General features: G+C 46.4%; 1 protein-coding gene across 4 annotated transcripts in view; it reads left to right on the forward strand.

The window, feature by feature from the left end:
• The window catches only part of ARHGAP26 (Rho GTPase activating protein 26), a 426,643-nt gene extending 420,033 nt beyond the window's left edge, over window positions 1-6,610 (forward strand). For 2 of the 4 annotated variants that reach the window (XM_019663126.1, XM_019663152.1), the window contains one exon: window positions 604-6,610. In XM_019663126.1, coding sequence (XP_019518671.1) covers window positions 604-692 — 89 coding nt within the window. In that variant the 3' untranslated portion in view covers window positions 693-6,610. The remainder of the gene's footprint in view (window positions 1-603) is intronic. The other 2 variants (XM_019663136.1, XM_019663141.1) reach the window with 2 other exon arrangements.
• Window positions 6,611-22,896: the final 16,286 nt, after the last annotated feature.

Raw genomic sequence — 22,896 nt, forward strand, 5'->3', positions numbered from 1 at the left:
TATTCAAAGACTATAAAATACAAAAACAAAAGCAAAACAAAACCCACAGGAGGAATTTGGAAGGAAATTAGAAACAGAGGGTAAAGATTTGAAGGCAAGTGAAATGCATGGTTAAGAGCAAGGTATCTGTAAAGATGAGCTCTCAGCATCTGCCACGGGCACTGCCCTTGGTACATAGTCAGGTCTGGGTAGGTAGATGGGTACGTGGTAGATGGTTAGATGCACAGATAAGTATACAGATGGAGCACCATAAGTGTGACCTCTAACCTAAAAGGTAGAAATCTGTCACTTCTTTATAGTTTAAACCAGGAACTTCAGAAAGTCTCTGAAACTCCTAAAACTGTTTGCAAAATTTTGAATGTCTGTGTCTGTTCCCATTTTTGTTGTGAAGAAAGTTCAGAATAGCCTTCATCAGGCTTATATACCACAAAAGGTTAAGAAGCCCTGGTTTAAACAAGTCCTAGCATTATGTAACTTCATGAGCTATCGCCCTCACTCTCCACACTTCCTTCACACGTACACATACACGCACACAGCACATATCCTCCTCCTCCCCTATCTGTAACGTCATCTTTTCTTATCCTCTCTCTCCTTCCTGTACAGTTCATCCATCTCAGGAGCCTGGCTGGCTGGAGGGGACTCTGAACGGAAAGACTGGCCTCATCCCCGAGAACTACGTGGAGTTCCTCTAACCATGGGCCCCAGCAGAGACACTGCGCTTTCCATGGTATCCATGACAACTGCTGAGTCCAGTGGTGTAGGTCGTTTCTCTTGGCTGCTGAGAAATGCAGGGTGGATGGCTCTGCTGCTACCTGTCATCACAAATGTGTCTGTGAATTTTGGTGTCGCCATCGCCACGATCATCTCAGCTGACATGTGGTGATACTGCAAGCAACAAGGAAATCAGCAGAGGAGGCCATTTGATTTTGATAACCGAGAGGAAGGCTTGTAAAGCTGTTTGTCTCATTCAGCACCCTCAGTGGGGCGCACTCATTTTGTTTCAACAGTCATCCAAACTCCCAGCCTTCTGACAGAGGAAGTAAGTAAGATCTAAGTAGACCCCAAGAGCATGCAGTGCAGCTGAGCCTACAGGGCTGGGCAACAGCTCTGAGATACTGGCTTGGTCCATTGCTTCTGTTTACAGCAGACACTCTAACCCACCTCTAAGTACTTGAGACCCACAGTGCTCCAGGCAGCTGGGTCTGTTTGCATGCAGGGTGGAAAGGGGTTACGGCACTGTTTACGTAAGATCCAATCTCTCACCATCTCTAAAGCAGCCGTTGGCCCAGCATCAGCAGAATTCAGTCCACTCCTCTCATGCAAGGGAACATGCACACCCCACGTGCCCCCTCCTCCCCTCCCCCCAGGCTAGGAACTTCTCTGCCACCGGGGGCTGCCATCACCTCATAACCACGGCAACCCAACCTACTGTAAAATCAAACTAAAAAATAACACCCTGTCTTTGCATGACATTTTTCTTTCCTCCCCCATTTTGGGTAGTATTTTGAATGGCTTTCCAACAACCTGAAGCAGATCAAGAAATCACAGTGGGCTGGGGGCAGACAGAAGAGCAGCTGGGAACTGTTTCCTTTGTGATTTATTTCAGCAGCATCAGGATCTATTTGGAGCAAACTCGAGTAACCTCGAGATTTAATTACATACAGGCTTAATATTTCTGTTCTTCCGTGCAACTGGTGTTTGCTTTCTAGAGGGCAGTGGGCTGCCTACCAGTGAGTGACATTCTCCCTTTTTCTGACTCCTTCCCTAATGGCCTCCCATTTACGCGTCCCTTACCCCGCCCTTGCCTCCCTCTAGCCCATCACTGACCAGCCCCTGGAAGTGCCCCGGGCTCTGAGCACTGGTGCCCTGGCGATTTCCAGGGCTGATTCCTAGATTAACCCGATGGCCTATGATTTAAAAGGACATACGTGTATGTTCACTGCCACTCAGAGAAAGGGAATTGTTTCTGAGACGTTTGAGGCATGAGACTGATATCATGAGCCACTGCAATTCAGAAGGACACCAAAAGATTGCGGCGTGGAAGGTGGGATGGGTACCTATTGATAAAGAGGATTTCGCAGTCCAGCAGGGGCTCGGTCTGGTGGAATGCTGCCTTGGACCGGCCTGGACGTTTCAAATTCTGGTCTCCAAAGACCAGCGTTCGCTGGAATCCTCCACATTTGAATGTCCTCGCGAGAGTGACTCTGGGCAGAAAAACTCCACGCTGACAGACTGTTGAGCTCCCCAGGAGCCCCTCGGGATGGCAGCCACACTGCTGCGGAGCGTTTCCTGCTTCTGGAATTCCTCTTTGGGGAAGTTTAAAGAAGAAAAGAAAAACTTGAATTGTGTTGAATTACTGTATCTTTTACATTTTTTTTTGAAAAGATAAACTTGTAAATAGAGTGATTTGAAATACTATATGGCAAAGTTTTATATTTGATATTCTTAAAGCTACTTGCTCCACACACTGAAGCTTCCACTGCTGAACAAGTGTGAGTAAGAGGGAGAGGGCGGAGGTGCGGCCGGAGAGAGGGGAGGCCATCCCTCCCTGGCCTTGAGGAAGGAGATGCTTCTGCACTCTCTGCTGGTGCTTGTTGGTGTTCAGTCTTCTTTATCCAGATGTGTTTTTGAGCATTTTCTTGGGCTTTGTGTTTGGAGATGGAAAGAGCATCTTCAGGCAAAGAAGTTTTCAAAGGACTCCTACTCAGTGGTGAGATGAAGCTCAGGATTTAAATAGGTGGGGAAGGGCTTAGGCGTTTTGGTTTTGGTTTTGTTTTATTTTGGTTTTTGTTTCTGGTTTTGTTTTGTTTTGATTTTTTCATTTTTCTTCTCAGGTATATTTCTTGGTACCACAAGATATCAGGACAGAAGGAGATAGGCTAATTGCGTGTTTCTTATATCTGGCTCTTCTGCACGTCTTCTATGACTTGATAAAGGAGGCCAAGCTCATTTGCAAATGTTGCGTGTGTCTGAGTTCTGAGAAAACCTTTTAGTTCTCAAAATGCTGTTGCTCCTCCTTTCCCTAAACGTGTTTATGCCCTTCCTGTTCTTCTCAGAGTCCCTATAACCCCAAATGAGAGAAAAACTCCAAAGAGGAATGGGTCTTATGCAGTGAGAGCTTTATAGATGGTTTTACCGTTAACAGGAGTGTGTCATTGTGATTCAGTTCGTCAGCTAAAGGATTACGTAGCTATTACCCAGCAACAGTCAAGACGCTACCACTGAATCAGGAAACAAGAATTAAGACTGCATGAGACCAAGATAGGACTCAGGAGAGCTATCATTGAAAAACCCAAGAAGAAAGGGAACATAGGAACAGGCTACACCTGTGCCCCATGGACTTTGAACAGCGTGGGGACCTGTGCGAAGGGGCCCAGGTGACAAGCACCCTCTAGAGCACTGTGCTTTCCAAATAGGAAGTGTGCAACATAATGCGTTTTAACACATTTGACATTTTAAATTGTCACCGGCCCCACTGGAACGTTAGCTCGAGCTGACACGGAGGAGCAGAAGGTACAGACCCGGCTTTGGGAGTTCCTCACTGAAGTTAGACCTGTCAACATTTGGCCCCAGCTTGACCACTTGGAAGCATGTCCCTGCCTCCCTCAGTTGGCCCTGATTGGAAGCCAGAGGGAAAAGGAGCTACTGCCAATGGGAATTTTTAGGTCGACCCCTTCCCAGCTCCCCCGTGGCCATGCTGAGCTGATGGCAGATGGCTGCCCTGCTCTCTCTCCCCATCCAGGCTTACCTCCTCCCCATTTGCTACAGAACTGGAGAAACCGTTCAGACTATGAGCCAACAAATAGGAAGGAATTTGGAGACTAACAGTAGATTGTACCCTCTCCACTATGTATGCCGCCATCCCTTACGTTCTCTGCTTGAATAGGGAACTTGGGAGCAGATTCGGGGAGTGATCCAGGTATGAGAGTGGAAGACTATTGACCGAGGTTCCTGAGCTGTCCCAGGAGCCGTGCCTCTTTGATTAGGCCCTGGGACCTGCCTGGTATTCAGAGCCTGAGTCTTTTTCGGGTGTTGAGATCAGTCTCTCACTCTCCCTTCATGTACTCAGAGAACTCTATGGCTGCAGGATGCAATGTCATAAGAAGACAACTAGTTTCAGATCCTTGCCCCCCAGGCAAAGTATATTCCCGATTTGCTCAAGGTTAGGGATAGTCTCTTCTGTTTTCAAAAATAAACATATAGGGCCCCCTGTGTAGTACCACCTCCCTCAGTATCCTATAATCGGGGCCAGTTTTTAGCTTAGTATTTTAGTATTTCGACAGCCAGTATATGTTTTCTTCTGTCAAACCAAAACTCTTTTTCAACATAATTCCAGTTCAGCCCTCTTTGCTGAGTGTTTTTTGGACAGAGACAAAGAGAAAGGGAACATGAGCAGTCGCGCATTGACAGACTGGCATTAGCAGGACAGAGCCACGCCAGTGACAAGGTCATTCCAGGCATTTGTCAGGACTCCACGGTTGTGTGTGCCATATCTAGCTCGAAAGCAAGTCCACCTACCCACCTGCATTTTTATCTCCTGGAAACAGCAGCCTCAGTCGCACCAAAAGTTCTGTCTTGATTACAGTGACTCTCAAAGCATCCATGATTGAGGGGTAGGGAGACAGAACTAATCAGCTCACTGTACCTCGATCACCGATTTGTGACTGTCTCTTGGCACCTTTCATCCTCGGGCTTCTGTTTCCAAAAGGAAGTCTGGAGCACCTAGACTTAAGGACCCAGGACTCCCAGGCACAGCACTGGCCATCATGGCACCCACAGTGTGCCCTAGCATTCAGTGTTTTTGAGCAGCCATCTTACCCACGTAGGGAGCCAGCACTGAAGAAACCAAACAGCCTCGTAGCCACCTGACTTTTAAAGGAGTGTCCTAGGTATTCTAGCTCGGCAAAGGTTATCTATCATCTCTGGCAGACTTGACAGTAATCAATTACCTAGTAGACAGCCCTGCCCCACACTTCTCCTAAGTCAACTGGGTGTCCTCTCACACACCCTGTGCTGGTGTTTAAAAAATTTATCTTGTGCTCAGATGTGTTTGGCAGCCACCCTGATCCGCCGGGTGCTGAACCACTTCTCTGTAATTGTAGCATGAAAATAACAACAGTGGCAGAGCAGTGAACCTTGCACAATTCCACAGCATGCCCGAGACAATGCTCCAACAAGTAATCATTAGCTCCGTTCTTTATACCGCCTAGAGTACCTGTCTAACTAAAGAGCTCCCCAAAGCAGAGGGAGAGGCCATAGAGAGAACCCAGACGTCATTCAGAGCCAGCCCTTGCTGAAATGTGGTCTGCTACTGGAAGCACATGTATTCTTGGGAGAAATGGTATTGCCAGGAGTTTATATAGTGATGCTGGGAGCAGAGAGAAAGTAAAAAGCCATCCGTACTGAAGAACTTTGAATTTTTTTTTTAAAAGAGATAAATATAGCTCTTAATGGGGGGTGGAATCTATCACAAAAAAAGGTTCACCACTAATATTTTTACACAAGTTTTACAGGATACGACGCCATGGAAGCATCTTTTAAGGTGGAATGTTTTAGAGAGCCAAGGCTTGGCACCATCCTAGACCCATGCAAGGGTAGCAATGATTCATGTGTCAAAATTCTCTTCAGTATAGTCGGTGAGAACCAGAGTATTGATCATCAAAATGTCAGAATTACCTGGAGCAGTCCTGGAGAGGCCGAGCCAGTCCACAGCAACCATTTCTGCAAAGTTGTCCGGACACCTATGAACAGCTTTCTTGGGTATCCAGATGCCAGGGTCAACCTTGTACTTGTGACAAGAGGTTCATCTGATGATGCTATTAGTATGTGTATGTACAGTGCCCATTTATATATGTGAAGATATGGACTCATATAGAAACCCACATAAGCTGGCAGTCGCTGAGCCTTCACAGCCTATAAGATTGGAAGGTTGGCAATTTGACAAACGAGAGAGGCTGTTGATTGACTATCGAAATGATCAAAGATGTAAATTAAGTGCCATTTTAAAACTTTGTTCATATTTATCAAATGGTTACTATCTACAGCTATATTCCATATTAACTTATTAAAAGTCATGTTGAAAAAAAGATCAAACTCATAAATGTTTAGTAGCTAATATAAATGCTAGGCTAGTGTTAAAAGGCACTCTAAAAAGACATTTTGTCCATATTTGAAGGGAAGAAAATATTTGCATGTTTAATTCATAATTTAGGCTTCCTTTGAGTATATTATAAAGTGCTGTGTGATATAATATCAATAAAGTACTTAAAAATGGCACTTTAATGTTTTTTTTTAAAATTGTAAGGAATGCACTGTTTTAAACTTCAGTATTGAATATTGACTAGTATGTAGAATCCAATTCCGTGATTAAAAAGGAATCTGTGACTAGACTAGAACTTTCTCCCTGTTATTAGTGAAACACTTTTGCCATATTCAAGCTTTAAAAAAAAAAAATGTGCTTTTGCATCACTAAGCATATCTGTAAAGAAAATACTGCTTCTGTTGCGCGGCCACAGAAACTTGGCTTTCTTACATTTGGTTGGTTTATGTGACAATCCCTGTAAAAATGAGTGGAAGTATGATTTTTTAATTAAATGACTTTTCCATTTGGTGGTATGCTTGTTTCTTACGTTTCTGATAAAGTTTTGACACGATGCTTATTTTAATGTATATCTTCAAATCAGCGAAGACCGTGATCAGAGGTGACAAGTCTGGGCTCCTGTGATTACTGGTGACACCTGCAGTGCTGATTTCTGATGTAGTCCGAGGAGCTTTGGTTTCCTTTTGGAAGAGGTCAAATGCTCGTGAACTTGAGGAGAAGCTCTCAAGCATCTTAAACAATTAAGCCCCAGAGTCATACTCCAATGAATGTTTCTGACTTTATCTCCTAGCACACACACTGTTGTATTCTTCCTAAATTTGAGTTTCTAATCACCCATTTTCTGGAACTTCATTGACATGGTGTGGAATCATCCAAGAGCCAGAACATAGGCAGCCCCACCAGCTGGGCGTGTCCCTCAGGTTTGTAAACCGGTCACTTGTTTATGGGCTGTCCCAGGCCAGTTCATATTTTTGAGTCTTCCTTCATCCTATCCCCTCCAGGTAGTTCTGATTTGCCGCCTGGACCCCAGGTATACAGTTAGCTCCTGGCTTTTGCAGCAAGAGCAGAGGGCTTGGGAGGAGAGGGTAGGGGAACCAGAGCTCTGGGGATCGAGGGCGAGGCTTCTAGACCCAGATGCTTGTCCTAAGGGAGCAGGAGAGTGAATCCCCCTGTGGGTTGCTTCTGAGGGGTGGGTCACGTGTAAGCCGTTCATACTGTCAGCTGTCACTTAACAAAGCACTGGTTTACCCCTGTGAACAGCACTGACTCAGCACCTGCTGCCTTCTACCAAGCTTGCACCCTGCTCTGGAAAATTCTCCCAGCCTCTGAAGCCTCATCCATACATGAGGCCACAAGGTACCTAGGTGAGTGAGACCTGCACGGCCCATCGTGTGGAGAATGAAATCTGCGGTATGTATTTGGATGTTTTTTATGCCTTGGCCTTTCCAGTCACTTCAACATTCACGTTTTCTTAACAGAAAAGATTTCCGTTTTCATTTTACTTTTAGCAGTCACTCAGAGTAGAGCTCAAATTGTGCCACGTCTGGTGGTTTGTTTGGTGGTTTTCACTCGTTTGTTCTGGCTTTATGATTGGTCATAAGAGCACCTTGGTTAGAATGGACTTGATGGACACTTGAAAGTAGGTAAATGAAAGATTTTCTCAGACCCCCAAACACATTTGCTCTCTTAGGAATTAAATCAGGGCTTTAATTCCTTCTTTTCTTGGCTCTTGCTCAACCTCCACTCAGATACACGTCTCTCCTCCCCAAATGTGTCAGTGTCATTGGCTTGCGGTGCTTTCAATAGCACTAAGCTAAGTTGCAGCTAATTAACTCTGTTGGGTTAGTCAGGATCGCCTGAGTCCAGCCTGCACAGCAACTGAGGGAGCCTCTAACCAGCACAGTAACTGCTGGGGGGGGGGGCGGGGGGGGGCCCAACCAGGGCCATATCCTTCAGAATGCCAGCCACCCAGTCAGTGTCAGGCAATGGGGACCAAAGCAGGAAGGCTTTAGGTTGAAATGATGAAAACCTCGGCCCACTGTTATCCCACAGCCCTTAGCAACACCTCTCACACCGTGTATCTGTGAAGCCTCTTATGTAATTGACCCCAGGAGGCCAGCCCCAGCTTCCCTGCTTAAACCCAGCTAGCTAATACGCTTTTCCAAGGCCACCCAGCACATTTTTCAAGACTTGAATTCATGGGTCCTTTCTCTAGATACCAAATAACATTTTATCCTCCGGCCCTGTGCCCAGCTTCAAATGAAAATTTTTGCTCTGACACTGGCTGTATGTCCTTTTGCATTTTTTTTGTTAGATGATTAAAAAGACCTTTTTAAAATTATTCGCTTTGAGGGGAGGAGCTCTTCTGAACCTTTTTATCTATGAAAAAGAAGCGGGGTGCTCATAGTAGAGTCTTCTGCGTTAGATGAAGGAATGCCAGTTAAGAGTAGCCGTCTTTCTAGTCTCACCTTTTCTCCTCGTCACATCATTTCGCCCTTCGTAGTACTTTCTACCCATAATTCATTATTTGTCGTAAAATATTTGGTGCCTGTTTTTCTCTTAGTAAACATCTCAGTAAGGACAGAGACCAGGTCTCGTTGACCCGGTCCCCCCAGCACCCAGCCCAGGGTCTGGTACACAGCACGTGCCCACTCGCACCTGGATGGGCTGGCCAAGTGAAAGAAATCAGATGAAGTGGTGCTCTAGACTGTCGCCCCTCCTTTCTGTTGTACTCGAAAGTTCTGGTTGAAAGAAAGAAATCGGGTGTCATTAGACTTGAATCCTTGAACACGAGGCGACTTCATTACACTGGGCAGGCTATTCTACTTGCCCACGTCCCTGGGTTTTAGGCTTGTTGGGCAGACATCCACCCTCCGTTCAGGCACACACAGCCACATTCCTTCCCAGCCTCCTCGCCAGTGCTTGGCGCAGGAAACTGTCCGGATAACCTGCTGACCAAGAGCCCAGAGACCCTTTGCTGTCATCTGAATTCCTTACAGGTTATTTTACTGACTTTGTATCAGGCTGGGGGACTGCCTTCAAGCAAACCCACGTCAGAATCAACCCAAAATAAAAAGTATCCTTTTTTTTTTTTTTTTTTTTAATGATCCTTAAAGGAAATTCCACGCTGTCCCATGGGGACTTGGTCTGGTATCTAACACTCTCGCTAAGGGAATTCTTTGTGTCGCACTGAAGTTTCCCATGATGGAGCTTAAGTCCGTTTCCTTTCTGTTTTTCCTTAGAGTGGCGAACAACCGGCCATCATCTTTTTAGAGCAGTCACTCTCCATTTTCATGCTTCCATTCAGCCAACACTTGTTGACCACCTCTTGGGTCCTGGGAGCTGCTAAAACCAGGAGGTATAAGACAGGCTGTCTGTCCTCGGGGAACTCACAGCTGTCCTGGGGATAGGCAAGTATGTAAGAAACAGCATTTGCCATGTGGCACGGCGACCCTTGCAGCGCGTAGCAGGTAGGCTCAGGCTCCGAGGAAGGGCCATCCTTTCAATTTGGGAGGCAGGTACCAGAGGCAGCTTCACAGAAGTGACAGTGGAGATGATTCTCAAAAGATGGAGAGAAGTTTGCCACTTAGATGAAAGGAAAGGTGTCCCAAGCATAAAGACAGCAAGGACACAGGTGTGAAGGGGACAGAGAGAAACAGAGAGGTGCGTTCAGTGTGATGGGAGCAGGAGGAGATAAAGGCGTCTGGAGAATCATAAACTATTCACCCTCACCCACCCCCGACTCAGCTTTCAGGCTTCCGTTTTCTCTCAATGACCGACAATACCAGCTAACATTTATTACCGCCTTACCAGGCAGTAACTCACAGAGTCCTTAAAACATGTGAGTGAAGTGCTATAATTACCCCCATTTTATACAGGAGGAGATGAAGGATAGGGGAAGTCACATAAGCTAGGAAGTGGTGAAACTAGAATTCCAGCTTAGGTCTGTCTGCTTCTAGAGCCCATACGCTCGTAAGCTTTTTATTTCTTTATAGAAACACACACATGATTTGACATCAATGCATAAACACTTTTTAATCGGGTGGAAGTTTCTCCTCGTTTTTTACTTGGCTCTTCCATCCCCCACGTCAGCCTCCTTCCATCTTGGAGTCCGTGTGAGAAGCCTCATGATGCTCTTTTTAGCAGCGAGCCCTTCAGAACGCACCATCTAGGCAAACGGTCAGCTTTGGCTTCGCAGTGGCTAGAATAAGAGCAGGGTATGTTTTGATGAAACACTTTGTTTCCTCCTAGGAGCCCTTTGCTCGCTCATCTTGAGTGACTAGTTCCCCATTTCTGGAGCTCAGTGCAGACACCCCTGGTTCTCTGGGCAGCCTTAGGGACCCCAGCTGCAATCTTTGGCCAGTTCCATCATCCTTGAGGACAAGGCAAGGAGGCAGCCCCTGCCAAGGGCCCAGCCATGTTGTGCTGGCTGAAAAGATGTAATGTGCACATTTTTAACAATTTGAAAACGGCCCCTCTCCCCACCCCGATGCAGCTGCCGACATCAGAGCTTCAGGCTCGCACGTGATTGCCAGGAAAATCCCAGGGGCGTGTGTCTTCTTGTGGGAGAGTCAGTGCTTCTAGCCTAATGTGCTGATGCTCAGACATAGAGAATTTTCTTGGCATAGTAACCCCCTCTTGAGCCTAATGAGATTTGAAAAAGAGCTAGAGGAGAGAGCTTGAGAACTCAAAGCAGGTGATGAGTGAGTACATGTAGGACACAGAAAGCGTCAGACTTCCACTCAGGCCTGCTTACAGAGTGAGACTCACCCAGGTGTGTGTAGAGGGGTGGGGGGGGAGGGGGCGGGATGCTGAACTGTTGCATGTCCAGATGACAATAACAAAGTAATTCTCATTTATGGAGCATTTGCATTGTACTGATCGCTTTACATGCAATCATCATCTCATTTAATTCTCAAATCAACCCTATGCAGTAGGTACTATTGTTACTCTATTCTGCAGATGAGGAAGCCAAGTATTAGACTGGGTACCCTGCTCAAAGTCAGTGAGCTAATAAGTATCAGAGCAGAGATTCGACCCCAGCAGGTCGACACCAGAGGTTCTACTCTTAACCCTCGAACTATCCCCATGCTGGGGAATGTCTCAGAAGCTCCAACCTTCAAATGCCCTTCACTTCCTTCACCCCTAGAGAATATTTGTTGGTTTTGCCTGTTGGGCATCCAGTACCCCACCTTCTGGTAACAGCTCCTCGGTTTTTCTTTGGGGAAGCCCTCCCTTCCCTACCCTCAGGTTCCATGGGTTTGGGTGAGCTGACATCAACCTTGATCCAGTGGTGAACCTGTGGCTCTGCTGTGGCCTATGAGATCATCAAATCCACACAAAGTGATCGGTGGTTTGGGAATGGGTACAGGGCCAGGTTAAACCCACAGTGCCAGGGCTTTGTCCTGGGACAAGGTATACAGGTGACAGCGGGGGGATTCACAGGGTAAGGGAAGCGTGGTCAGTGCCGCCCCCCGCCTCCACCCTCCAAGGACTTCTCAGCATGAGCTCTGCCTCTGCCTGCCACTTGTCTTTATTTGAGGGCCCTCACTCCTTATGTGGAGTATTTATTTGTTGAGATTTTAATAGTATACTTCTTGGAAAAGACACTTCAAAAGCAGAAGATTTGAGATATGAATTACAACATAAAATGGGCAAACACTGCACTAGCTTAATCAGTCCTGGAACGAGTTCACCAAAAGAGAAGCCTTGATGCCGGAGCACAGCTTATTTCTAAGATCCTGACATTTGTTCTCCATTTTGGACCAGAAGGATCCACAACTGGATCTCATAAGAACAGGGAGGAACTGTGCCATTCAGAGCCCTCCATGAATGTTTTTCTAACCCCCAGTGATTCATGTCGTCATTTGGTGATTTGGCCCATCCCAGGAGTGCATTAGTGTTGAGACATTTCACCCTGGAATTCTCATGAGGAACCCCCATCAGTTGTAATAAAGAAAGGCAATAAATCACATCTAATCAGGAGGTGGGATTGGATGGCATGAGCGCTCCTCAAGTTCAGAAAGATGTTCCCACACCCTGGGGGCCGCACCCAGACCTGTTCAACCGTTGCACAAATGTCAGTCTGAGGAACTCCAGTGTCACCAAGTTCAGACCTTCACCTTCCTTTGGGTGAGGCCACATAGTTGGAGGACCTGAAAGGGGTGGGTGTATCCAATCAGACCCACAGACTCCGCTGCTGCTCTTCCCTCGTGAGGTGTCCACAGTTTTCTTATCTCCAGGAATTCCAGGTAAAGGGGTTCCCAAACTTACAAGAAAACCTTCCCAGGCAAGGCGGCACTCCTCGCCCGCAGAAAGTAATGTTCTAAATTTAAGTATAGCACTTTAAAATGTTCAAGTTGGCCAGCCCAGTGGCTCAGTTGGTTAAGAGTTGGCTTGGGAGTGCAAGCTCTGAGCAACAGGGCCGCCAGTTCGATTCCCCACATGGGCCAGTGACGCTGTGCCTGAGCTGAGCTGTCGCTGAGCTGCCAACAGGTGGTAGGATGGCTCAGCTGGTGTAACAACAAGATTGCCTGTTCAATGGTGGGCTATGCCCACCTGCAACTAAGACTGAACTCGGCACCTTGAGCTGAGCTGCCACCTGGATGGCTTAGTGAATAGAGCGTGCACTCTTAACAACAAGGCTGCTGGTTTGACTCCCGCATGGGATGGTGGCTACGCCCACCCACAACTAAGATTGAACTTGGCACCTTGAGCTTAGAGGCCATGAGCTGCTGACGGGATGCCAGATGGCGACTGGCGCCCTCCACAATGAAGACTGAAGAACAACAACTTGGCTGGTCCCCTTCCCCAATTCCCCAACACTGTTCCCCTCCCCCAATTCCCCAATAAAATCTTAAAAAAAAAATTCTGTTTTCAAGTGTTTCCTCTTCCAAATTTTCACCATGGAACGACTCTGATCAAAAAACCTTCCAAAGCTCCTGTGGCCTGCAGAAAAAGCGCCATGGTACTCGGGGTGCTCCCTAGCATGGCCCCAACATCTTTTCCCCAGTGTCCCTTTATGCATCCCATGACCCAGAGGTACCATCTCTTCATTATTCTACAACAATCTGAGTCAACTTTCATTTGTTCATTCATTCATTCATTGATTCATTCATTCATAGTTATTGGGCCATCAATAGTTATATGTCCATGACCAAGTACTAGGTGCTATCTACCACTTGGGCCCCTGAGGTTAACTCAGGCTCAAATACCCTTCGCTTTTCCCACCGCAGGGGGAATAGCTGTTGTTTTTGCCTGTTTGGTAGCCATTACCCCTTCTTCTGATAACAGCACCTCAGTCTTTCTCTGGTGAGCCACCCTTCCTCTGCTCTCAGATCCCATGAGTTTGGGTGGACTGACACCAGCCCTAGATCCAATGGTGAACCTGGTGACACCAGCCAGGCCTACGAGGTCATCAGATCTACCCAGCCCACAATTGGTTGATTCAGGAATGAGCCCAGGACCTAAGTAAGTACAAGGAGAACCTATTTCTGGATTTCTTACGCTGTCGTAAGGACAGACTCTCTGGATTTGAAGCCACAAGGACTGCTGGTGGCCATCTGCCTCCTTGCAAAGGAGCCCTGCCTAAGAGCTGGGAAGCCTAAAAGTGGTGCCAAGAGAGACAAAGAATAGCAGTGTTCCATGTCATGTCACCTGAGCTTTTCTGTTACAGAAGCCAATAACTTCTCATTTCGCTCAAAACAGCCTGAGTTGAACTCTTTCGCTTCCAGCCAAAGTCTTGAGCCCTAGATAAAGCTTCAGGGTGATTTCTGCACAGTCCTCTCTCCCACTTGATGGATCGTTTGCCAGGAAAAAAAGACCGCTGGACTTAGAGTCAGAAAACCTAGCACTAAATCTTATTCTGCCATTTCCCAACTGTGGCACCTTCAGGTAAACACTTAAACCTTGGAACACCAGTTTCCTCATCTTTAAAAGGGACCTACGGATGCTTACCTTCTAAGGTTGTTTTGATTAAATGAAATGACAATGTACTTTATTAAATGTGCTGTCCTACCAAATCAATGATACAGTGTTACAATATGAATGTCTTCAATACCTTGCAAAGAGTTGGCAATCTCTAGATGTTTGCTACATTGTTTCACAGACATTGCTTGTGTTCAGCCTGTCAGTCCTCGAGGCATCCAGTGCTGCTGGTTGGGCTCTGGCCAGCTGTAAAGGACAACCCTGCGTCCCCTATTTCTCTCCACTTGCTTCTCCGGCCATGGCCTAAAGGACTTCACATGGGCATTCACCTACGCCAAGGATTGTCAGGATGCGGTGTCCTCTGACTCACATGGTTTGGCTTAAACACATGATATCGGCCAATCAGATTTTCACTCCTGTGAATTTGACCTCCAAAGAAAGTTGCCCTTAGAGGTGAATGCATGAGATGAGAGCTCCTGATGTCAAGCTGTGACTGGTGGCCAGGTAGTGCTGGGTCCAAGTTTAAAGACACAAGGAGGCCTGTCTTCAGAGGAAGGAGATTGGTACAGAAAAAAAAAAAAAAAGAACAAATGGAAACAGAAAAGTTACCTCAATCCTGAACAGCTTCCTTATTTTCCTAGAGCGCCTGGATGTATTTTTATGCCCTGTCCTAGAATCCCAGGTGATTCCTACATCTTTACAATGAACAGCTCATTGTATCTGGGCCAGTTTGAATAGCTTCTGTTCCTTGCAAGCAGAAGAGCCTTCCTTAAAACCACGATGGAGCCCAGCTGGTAATGGGGAAAACCGGAGGTTCTGGCAGCTGAGTGGCCCCAGGTCATATAGCGATACAGAGTGTGCAGCCTCTGGGCTTTTACTCAGCCTGGAGCTCCTGGACGAGGGGATCCACTCTGTGGTTTCTTTACACCAGGTGAGAGATCAGTGCGTGTATCTCATGCCCACCTCCCTTTCTGCCCGAGTGAGGAAGGATGGGTTTAGACACTGGCATGGGTTGTGCTGATCGCTAATTCCACAGACTAACTTAATCTCTTCCTACTGTTAACATTGCCGATGGCTCTTGAAACGCACAGGTAGAGCAGTGGTGTTGCAGGGAGAAACGATACTTTCTACTTCCTCTGCCCACTTGAAGCTCTTCCCATTGGTATTCCCTGGGATGGTTTCCTCTGAAGGCAAACCCGAGCGGCCTGAGGTCTGAAAAATCTCAAGCGCTCCTCCATGTTGCTGGGATCGGATGTTAGGGAGAAAGAGGCAGAGACTGGGATTTGCTCTCCTCAGAAGCCTGGACTGACCATCCAGCACTGCCCGGTACATCCCTGTGCTACAGAGCATGTTGTAACCTTCTCCGTCCACTCCCCGCATAAGCCCCAGCCGAAGCTGATGAACCTTATTCTTAGGTTTGTCATGTGCTGGAGGCGGCTCGTCACAGCTCCAAAGAGCCAATTGTTAAATATGCAGGGATCTTTCATCAGTTGTCAAAGTGCCTGTAGCTTGAAATTAACCATGGTGGGAGTATTGACACCACCGACATCCACACATGGTACAAACCAGCTCTCCCCCTAAGAGCTGGTTGGTAAACCTTGACCAGCACGTTACTGCTTAGTCCACTTGGAAGCAAATGTGATAGGTGACATCTGCACTTGGCTCCATGTCCAGCCTAGACTGGCTTTAGCCTAAGGGAGGGCTGGGGGAGCACAGTACCGCATTTGGAGTCAAGTCAGTAACTTCCCAGTGATCTCAGTTTGGGGATAGAGGAACCTTTCCTAGGCATGGACAGTGTTCTGCTTTGTGAATCAGCAGCTGCTTTCTGTTTATTTGCACTGGTTTTAGCCAGAGCCTAGAAAAGGGTTTGGTTCCTCCCCACCCCCACTCCCAACTCCACCCCCCGCCCCCACCCCAACCCTCCTTCAAAGAGGCTTCTCAGAACTCTGCTTAGGACTTCCAAGAACTCTGTACAGATCCTGTACATCCGAATACTTGGGGGATGATGCGTTCCCTCTGCTGCTCACTTCCTGCAGGAGGGCGGAGATGGGAACCTTCCCCGGGCCTGCTCCCCAGGGGCGGTGGAACTGGCAAACTGCACTTCCCTTCCCTTAGTGATGGCTGTGGGCAGGAGGCAAGGCCAAGGTCAAGTGGCCCAAAGGCCGCTGTTGCTGGCACAAAGCCAGCATTGTGTGAGCCCACGGGAACTAGGCCTGGTCAGGGGCCCTGGCACACTCATGCCCTGCATGAGCATCAGGGGCCTCTGGGAAGTGTGTGAAAACAGCAGGATTCGGGTTTGGTGAGTCTTGGACAAGGCCCCAGACTCGGTTTTGAATGGGCACCTGGGGTGATTGTAAGACCAGTGGCCCTCAAATCTCATTTTGAGGTCACGCAGGGGTCAAAGCTGGACATGATCAGTGCTTTATTTCCACTTCAATTAAGTATCGAAATTTTCTCGGTTCTCTTTATATGGTTATTAGCAAATTTCCTTGGCTCACAAATTCATGAATGAGAAGTTTCTTCACTGTGCCATGACTAGCACAAGGACAGCAATGGAGAAATCTATATTTACATAGTTGATAAGTTAGAGGGTGACTGTATGATGAAAGACTTCACCAAAGTTTTCCTTCAAACGCTGGAATGAACAGACTCACTTTAAGAGATTAAATTTTCAGTAACTCACTTGCCATGAACTATTCCCAGAACACCAAGGACTCTGGCAAGATCAAATTGCCACCACTTCCTAGCTTTGGTGCCGATTAGAATCAGGGTAGCTTTTAGCCAAAGTAAAAAAAACAACAACATTTCAAAAACAAGCTGACCGTTTCTCCTTTCACCTCCTCTGTCCTAAATACAATTGAATAAATGGCAAAAAGACTAGGTGCTTACAGGACAAACACCTTACAAGGGTAAGGGGGTTTGCCAAAAACAACATGGGATTTCAAATAGGCCTCCGAATCCTCATTACAGCTTTTGTGACGGGTTACTTAACCTCTCTGGGCCTATTTTCTCATCTTAAAATAGGAGGGGCAAGCATAATGCCTATACAGCAGGAACACCAGGAGGATGGGGGGATGGAATACACATAGACACGTGTATATATACATATACGCCAAGCATTTGGCACAAGAAGTTCGGAGACGCCACCCATAACATGAGAGTTAATCTCTCTAAGCCTCAGCTTCTTTGTATCTGTGGAAGAGAGATCATCACAATGCCCACTGCACAGAGTTGTTTGAGATTTAAATGGAATAATTTATATAAAGTGCCTGGCAACCAACTGAGATAATTTGATTATCAAGATAAATAATGAGAGTAAAGACCTCTAATAAACTGACTAAGAATCCCGAGTCCATACCGCTATAGAGGGATAAGGCAGACAAGAAAGTTCTTCCTTATAGTTGAAAGCTAACTTAATTGTAGAAGGAATGACTGAGTTAGAATATCACCCCTTGGCAGCCATAATAATAATATTTGAGTCAGTCGAGAATCATCAGTCAATGATTTATCATAGGATACTTGCATAGCCTTAAAGTATCACCTCACAAGAGACGTGACATATTAATCACAAAGGGTCAGAGAGTAACTGTACAGTGGAGAAACCCTGGAAGCAGTATTGGGACTAATTGACAGCATGGCCCCCCCTTTTTTTTCTTTTAATTTTTTAAAGATTTTATTTTGTGCTTATACAGCACTTAGCAATCTTTAAAATTTAAGCATAGTATACAGTGTTATATTGGTTATATTAGTTTCAAGTGTACAATATAGTAATTCAACATTTTTATACCTTGCGATGTGATCACCTCACTAATTCTAGTAATCATCTGGCTAAGTGCAAACTTATCACAATAGTATTGACTATATTCCCTTCACCTTTTTCACCTGTCTGCCCATCCCCCTCCCTTCTAGCAACCATCCCTTTGGTCTCTGGTTCTATGAGTCTGTTTTTGTTTTGTTTTTTTAGTTTCCACATGTAAGTGAAACCATGTATTTATCTTTCTCTGACTTATTTCACTTAGCATAATACCTTCTAGATTCATACATATTGTCACAAATGGCAAGATTTCATTCTTTTGTATTGCTGTGTAATATATACTGCTGTGTGTGTGTGTGTGTGCGCACGCGCGCGCACGCGCACGCACTTTATCCACATCTTTATCCATTCATTTATTGATAGACACCTGGGTTGCTTCCATATCTTGGCTATTGTAAATAATGCTGCAACAATGGTGCATATCTTTTTGAATTAGTGTTTTCGTTTTCTTCAGATAAACATCCAGAAGTGGAACTGCTGAGTCCTATGGTAATTCTACTTTTAGTTTGCTGAGGGATCTCCAATTTTCCATAGTGGTGACGCCAATTTGCAGTCCCACCCCCAGTGGCTATCTGTGGTCTTATGCGGTTCCATACAAATTTTAGGATTATTTGCTCTAGCTCTGAGAAGAATGCCATTGGTATTTTGATAGGGATTGCATTGAACCTGTAGATTGCTTTGGGTAGTATGGGTATTTTATCAGCAGTAATTCTTCGTAGCATGTCGTCTTTCCTGTGAGGCATTGAGAAGAACTCATCATGTCTTCTCTGGCAGTCCTAAAAAGTGCATAACCTGAATTTCACTGTGAGAAAGACAAACCAAGCTGAGAGGTGTTCTACAAAATAAGCTGGGCCGTTTCTTTTTAAAATGTCAGTGCTGGGAAACAGAAAGAAAGATTCAGGAACTGTTCCAAATGTTGAGAGCCATGACAAGTAAATGCAACACATAATTGTGGATTTTCAACTTTATAGGGACAATTGGCAAAACCTGAATAAGGTTTATAGATAACTATTACATCAATGTTAATATCATGATTTAGACAATTGCATTGTGGTTTTGATAGGATATTTAGGCAGGCTGTTAGGAAATATACACAAGTATTGGGTCGTCGGGAAAGTCATGACTTTTTTTTTCTATGTTTTTCAATGTAAAAGTGCGTCATGACTTTCCCGACAACCCAATATTTAGGGCCAAAGGGCATAAGAGCTACAACATCTTAAATGGTAAAAGAAAAAAAATTGACTAATAGAGCAAATATAACAGATACTAACGTTTGAAATATGGGGGTATAGGGTGTCCAGGAATTCTTCACTATTTTAGCAACTTCTCTGTAAATCTGAAATTGTGTTTTTAAAAAAGTATCCAGCACACACTAAGTTACTGATAGCTGTTACTGTTGTTATAGCAATTAACAATAATAATAGAACCCTGAGTCTATTCTAAAGACTTTAGAAGCCAGAAAGAAAATGAGTACAAAACCAGCATGAGGGTTTGCATGTTTTGGTTTTGCAGGACAAACTGCAACTGTCCACCTGCCTTCTGGGATTCCTGTCATTTCGGTTCCTCTTGGCACCCATGTGTGGCCTTATGGGAAATGCATGCTTTATGAAGTGCATCCTGCATAAGGTGGTGACCAGTGGGGTTCAGTCTGACACTGTTCTTAAACTCATATGCCTGGAAGGGACTGTAGCGTCCCCGATACTGGGTCTACCTTCTAGCCCAGAGAACTCAGGAAAGCCATTTCAAGTTAAAGGTTTAATCTTGGCCCTGTCACTGTCAGTTTGGAGGACATAAATATAGGAGAGTGCTTCTAGCAGTAAAGTGCCATAACATTCATCAAGTATATACATGTGCTGGTGAGACTGTGGTTTTGTGGTTCAGAGGCTGTCTTGAGTCAGACACACTGCTTCCAAATTCCAGATACACCATTGCCACACGGGCAACCTGGGTCTGGTCATTTAACCTCAATGCCACAATTTTCCTCATCTATAAAGCGGGGATAATAACTGTAATATAGAACCTAACTCATAGGGATGGTGTGCAGTAAATGGGGTAGTGGAAAAGACAGAGGTTTTATGCCCAAGCGACCTAAAGCATCGTTAGGGGTAAAATATTGTTATTATGTTACCCTGAAATTATCTAGAATCAGAACAATTCTATTACAATATGCTGGAAATTCTCTGGTCCTCCTTTGCGTGTCCTGGCCAGCCTACCTTCTGATAACACCAACCACCGATTGCCTGTCGTGCTGACTTCCTCCTGGTGCCAGTTCCTGCCAGGCTCCCAGGGGGGCAACGGCCTCCTCTCCTTTCCTCTCCCTCCTCAGCTTCCCAACGTGCTAGCGGAACCCTGGGGCTCCTGACACCCCTGTGATTGCACAGGACTTCATGAGAAGCACGCCTGGGAAAACAGGCGATGCGATGTCAATGCTAGGCTCAAAACTGTGGGATATGCTTTCACTTTCGCCTTCTGCCAGGCACACGAGCCTGTGCAAATCCTGGTTTCCACACAGAGGAAGGGGAGGAAAGCTGCCTTGCTATTACAACTGTGGGACTACGCCCAGGATCTCAGAGCAGCACTGCTCCCACCAATCTGTCCACAGTGGCCTTAGCCAAACCTGAGGAATGGAAGCTTAGCAGGAATGTGTCATGAGAAAGCTATTCCATCGAGTCCTCTCTCCCAAGCTCCACACCCATGTTTCTGTCTGCTTGTCGGCTGTGTCCAGCTAGATGACCCATAGGCACCTGAGACTCAGCATGTGCAAAACAACACCTCAGCCCCACTTCCTCCTCTAGCCTCTGTATTGAGTGATACACAAGCCAAGTCAGAAACCTCACAATCATCCTCTCCCCAAGCCTACCTCTTGGAGGTCCTATCCATTCCAAACCCCAGATCGCTCAGACCTGATTCTTGCTCTTCATGCTCTCACATGTTGACATTTACGATCTCTCACCTGCCCTGTTTCAGCAGCCTCCTAACTCGTCCTTCCACCACCTCCCCCCCTCTGGCTCCCTCTCCCCAGTAGGGACGACGTTACCGCTGAATCAGGAAATGGGACAACTCTCCCACCACGCCGAAGCATGTGTGGGCTCTCCGCGCCCCTCAGTGACCCAGGGATGGTGTGTGGACTCTCGAGCTGCCGTACAAGGCCCAGCCCGTCTCTCCAGCTTCACCTTGCCCTGAGCACCCCACCCACCAGCTCAGCTAACTGCTCGCTACTTCTCTGACTGCTCTTTGCTCCTTCACCGTGGACCTTGGAGCAAGGTCTTTCCTCTGGACTCTCCTTTTTCAACCTGGAAAATCCCAACTCACCCTCCAAACTCAGCTCAAAAGTCAGCTTCCCTGGAAAGGAAGTCTCCCTGTCTCCCTCTCTATGCTCTCAGAACAAGTTTTCCGTGCCTTTGTTATTATAACTTGCAGGTCTGCATGTGGTGGATTGTTTCTAGGTTTACCCTGCATGCTCTTCAGATGAAGGGTTCTGCACACCAGGCGTGGACATGGCATCTTCAGGAAGGGGTGTACATAATGCACCTGTATGCCTGAGAGCACCTCTGTGCACCAGGCACATTGCCCTTTGCTGTAGCTTCCTAACCTTGACTTAAGTCTTAGAATGTTGACTCTATGTCTGGTGGAGTTCAAGGTTCCAAATTCACCTTTCTCTCAAACGTCTTTCAACTGAACTTGTATTCTTTCTTTACCTGTCTTCCTGACCCCCAACCTTCTCAGCAGTTCTCTAAGGGGCTAACGCTCTGCCATTAACAAAAATATATATTTTCTGGATTTGCTGGCTGGGGAAATTGACTTTTCTATGGGATTAAAGAAAGAGCTGATTTTGTTAAAAACACTTTATTATCCCTCAGGGAGAGGATCTACTGAGTAGGAAAATACTGTAAACAGTATAAAATGCTGACACCTGAGGTTTCCACACGTGGTCATGTTTTTGTGTGATATTTAGAAGCCGGGTTAGACTGACCCTGACACTCGCTTAACAGCCTTCGTTCTAATTTCTTCCACGTTGAGTTTTGTTCCAAGTGTCTGATCATATCTGCTTTGGAAGGTGGCCAAGGTCCTGGCAGTAGCCACATTCACGCCGAGTCTCGGGGCCCCCTCGGCCATGGAGGCATAGACCGTCTCTTGGAAGGTGTGCGCCCCGACAGGTGCAGGACATGCAGGGGTCAGACCCCACAGTTGGAGGAGATGGGAGCCTCCTGCACAGGAATCTCATTTCTCTCCATCTGCACAGCCATTTGGGGCCTCAGGCTTCGTGACTCACCCAGTGACTATCCATCTGCCCATTTACTCCAGAAAGGAAGAAGGATTTCTTCACACACAGTTGGCCCCGATTCAGGCATGAGCTGAGTCATCATGGCCCGTGTTTCAGAGCCACCTGTCTGACCATGGACTGTAGCAGAGCTCTGGAACAATAGGGCTCCCTATTACATGAAGGTGAATATCACTTGCTTCCTACACCCCCAGACCCCTTTGAACTCCCCACCCTATGCCAATAGTGGCATAGATCAGGATGGGCAGGTGCTTGGCGCTTCTGCCCCTGGATCCCCGCCTGCACCTCGCAGACACTCTGATTGATGATCTCTCCTTCTTGAACCCAGTAGGAGCCTCGATGTCATTGTCAAGGCAGCATTTCCAGCAACAACCCTGCACCACCGGTCAGACTTGGCCCCAAGGCCAAAGCACACTGATAGCCTCAGGTTAGATTGGGAAGAGCGGCTGTGTAGTCTCCAAACAGCTCCTTTTATTTGCTTATATATGAAATTATTTATTTGGGGGGGGGAGCGTGGGGGAAGTGGGAAGATAATACTCACACTGAGTACAAAATTCAAAATGTATAAAAGAACAGGGAAAGTTCTCTCTTCCTCCTCAGTCCCCCAATTTCCCTTCTAGAGGCAACCTACACTATCAGGCTTTTTTTTTTTGGGGGGGGAGTGTATTTCTGTGTGTGTGTGTTTGTGTGTGTGTGTGTGTTTGTGTGTGTGTGTGTGTGTGTGTGTGTGTGATTTTACTGTATTAGTTTCCTAGNTGTGTGTGTGTGTGTGTG

The sequence above is a fragment of the Hipposideros armiger genome, unplaced genomic scaffold, assembly GCF_001890085.2.
Source record: "Hipposideros armiger isolate ML-2016 unplaced genomic scaffold, ASM189008v1 scaffold_11, whole genome shotgun sequence".
Taxonomy (NCBI): Eukaryota; Metazoa; Chordata; class Mammalia; order Chiroptera; family Hipposideridae; genus Hipposideros; species Hipposideros armiger.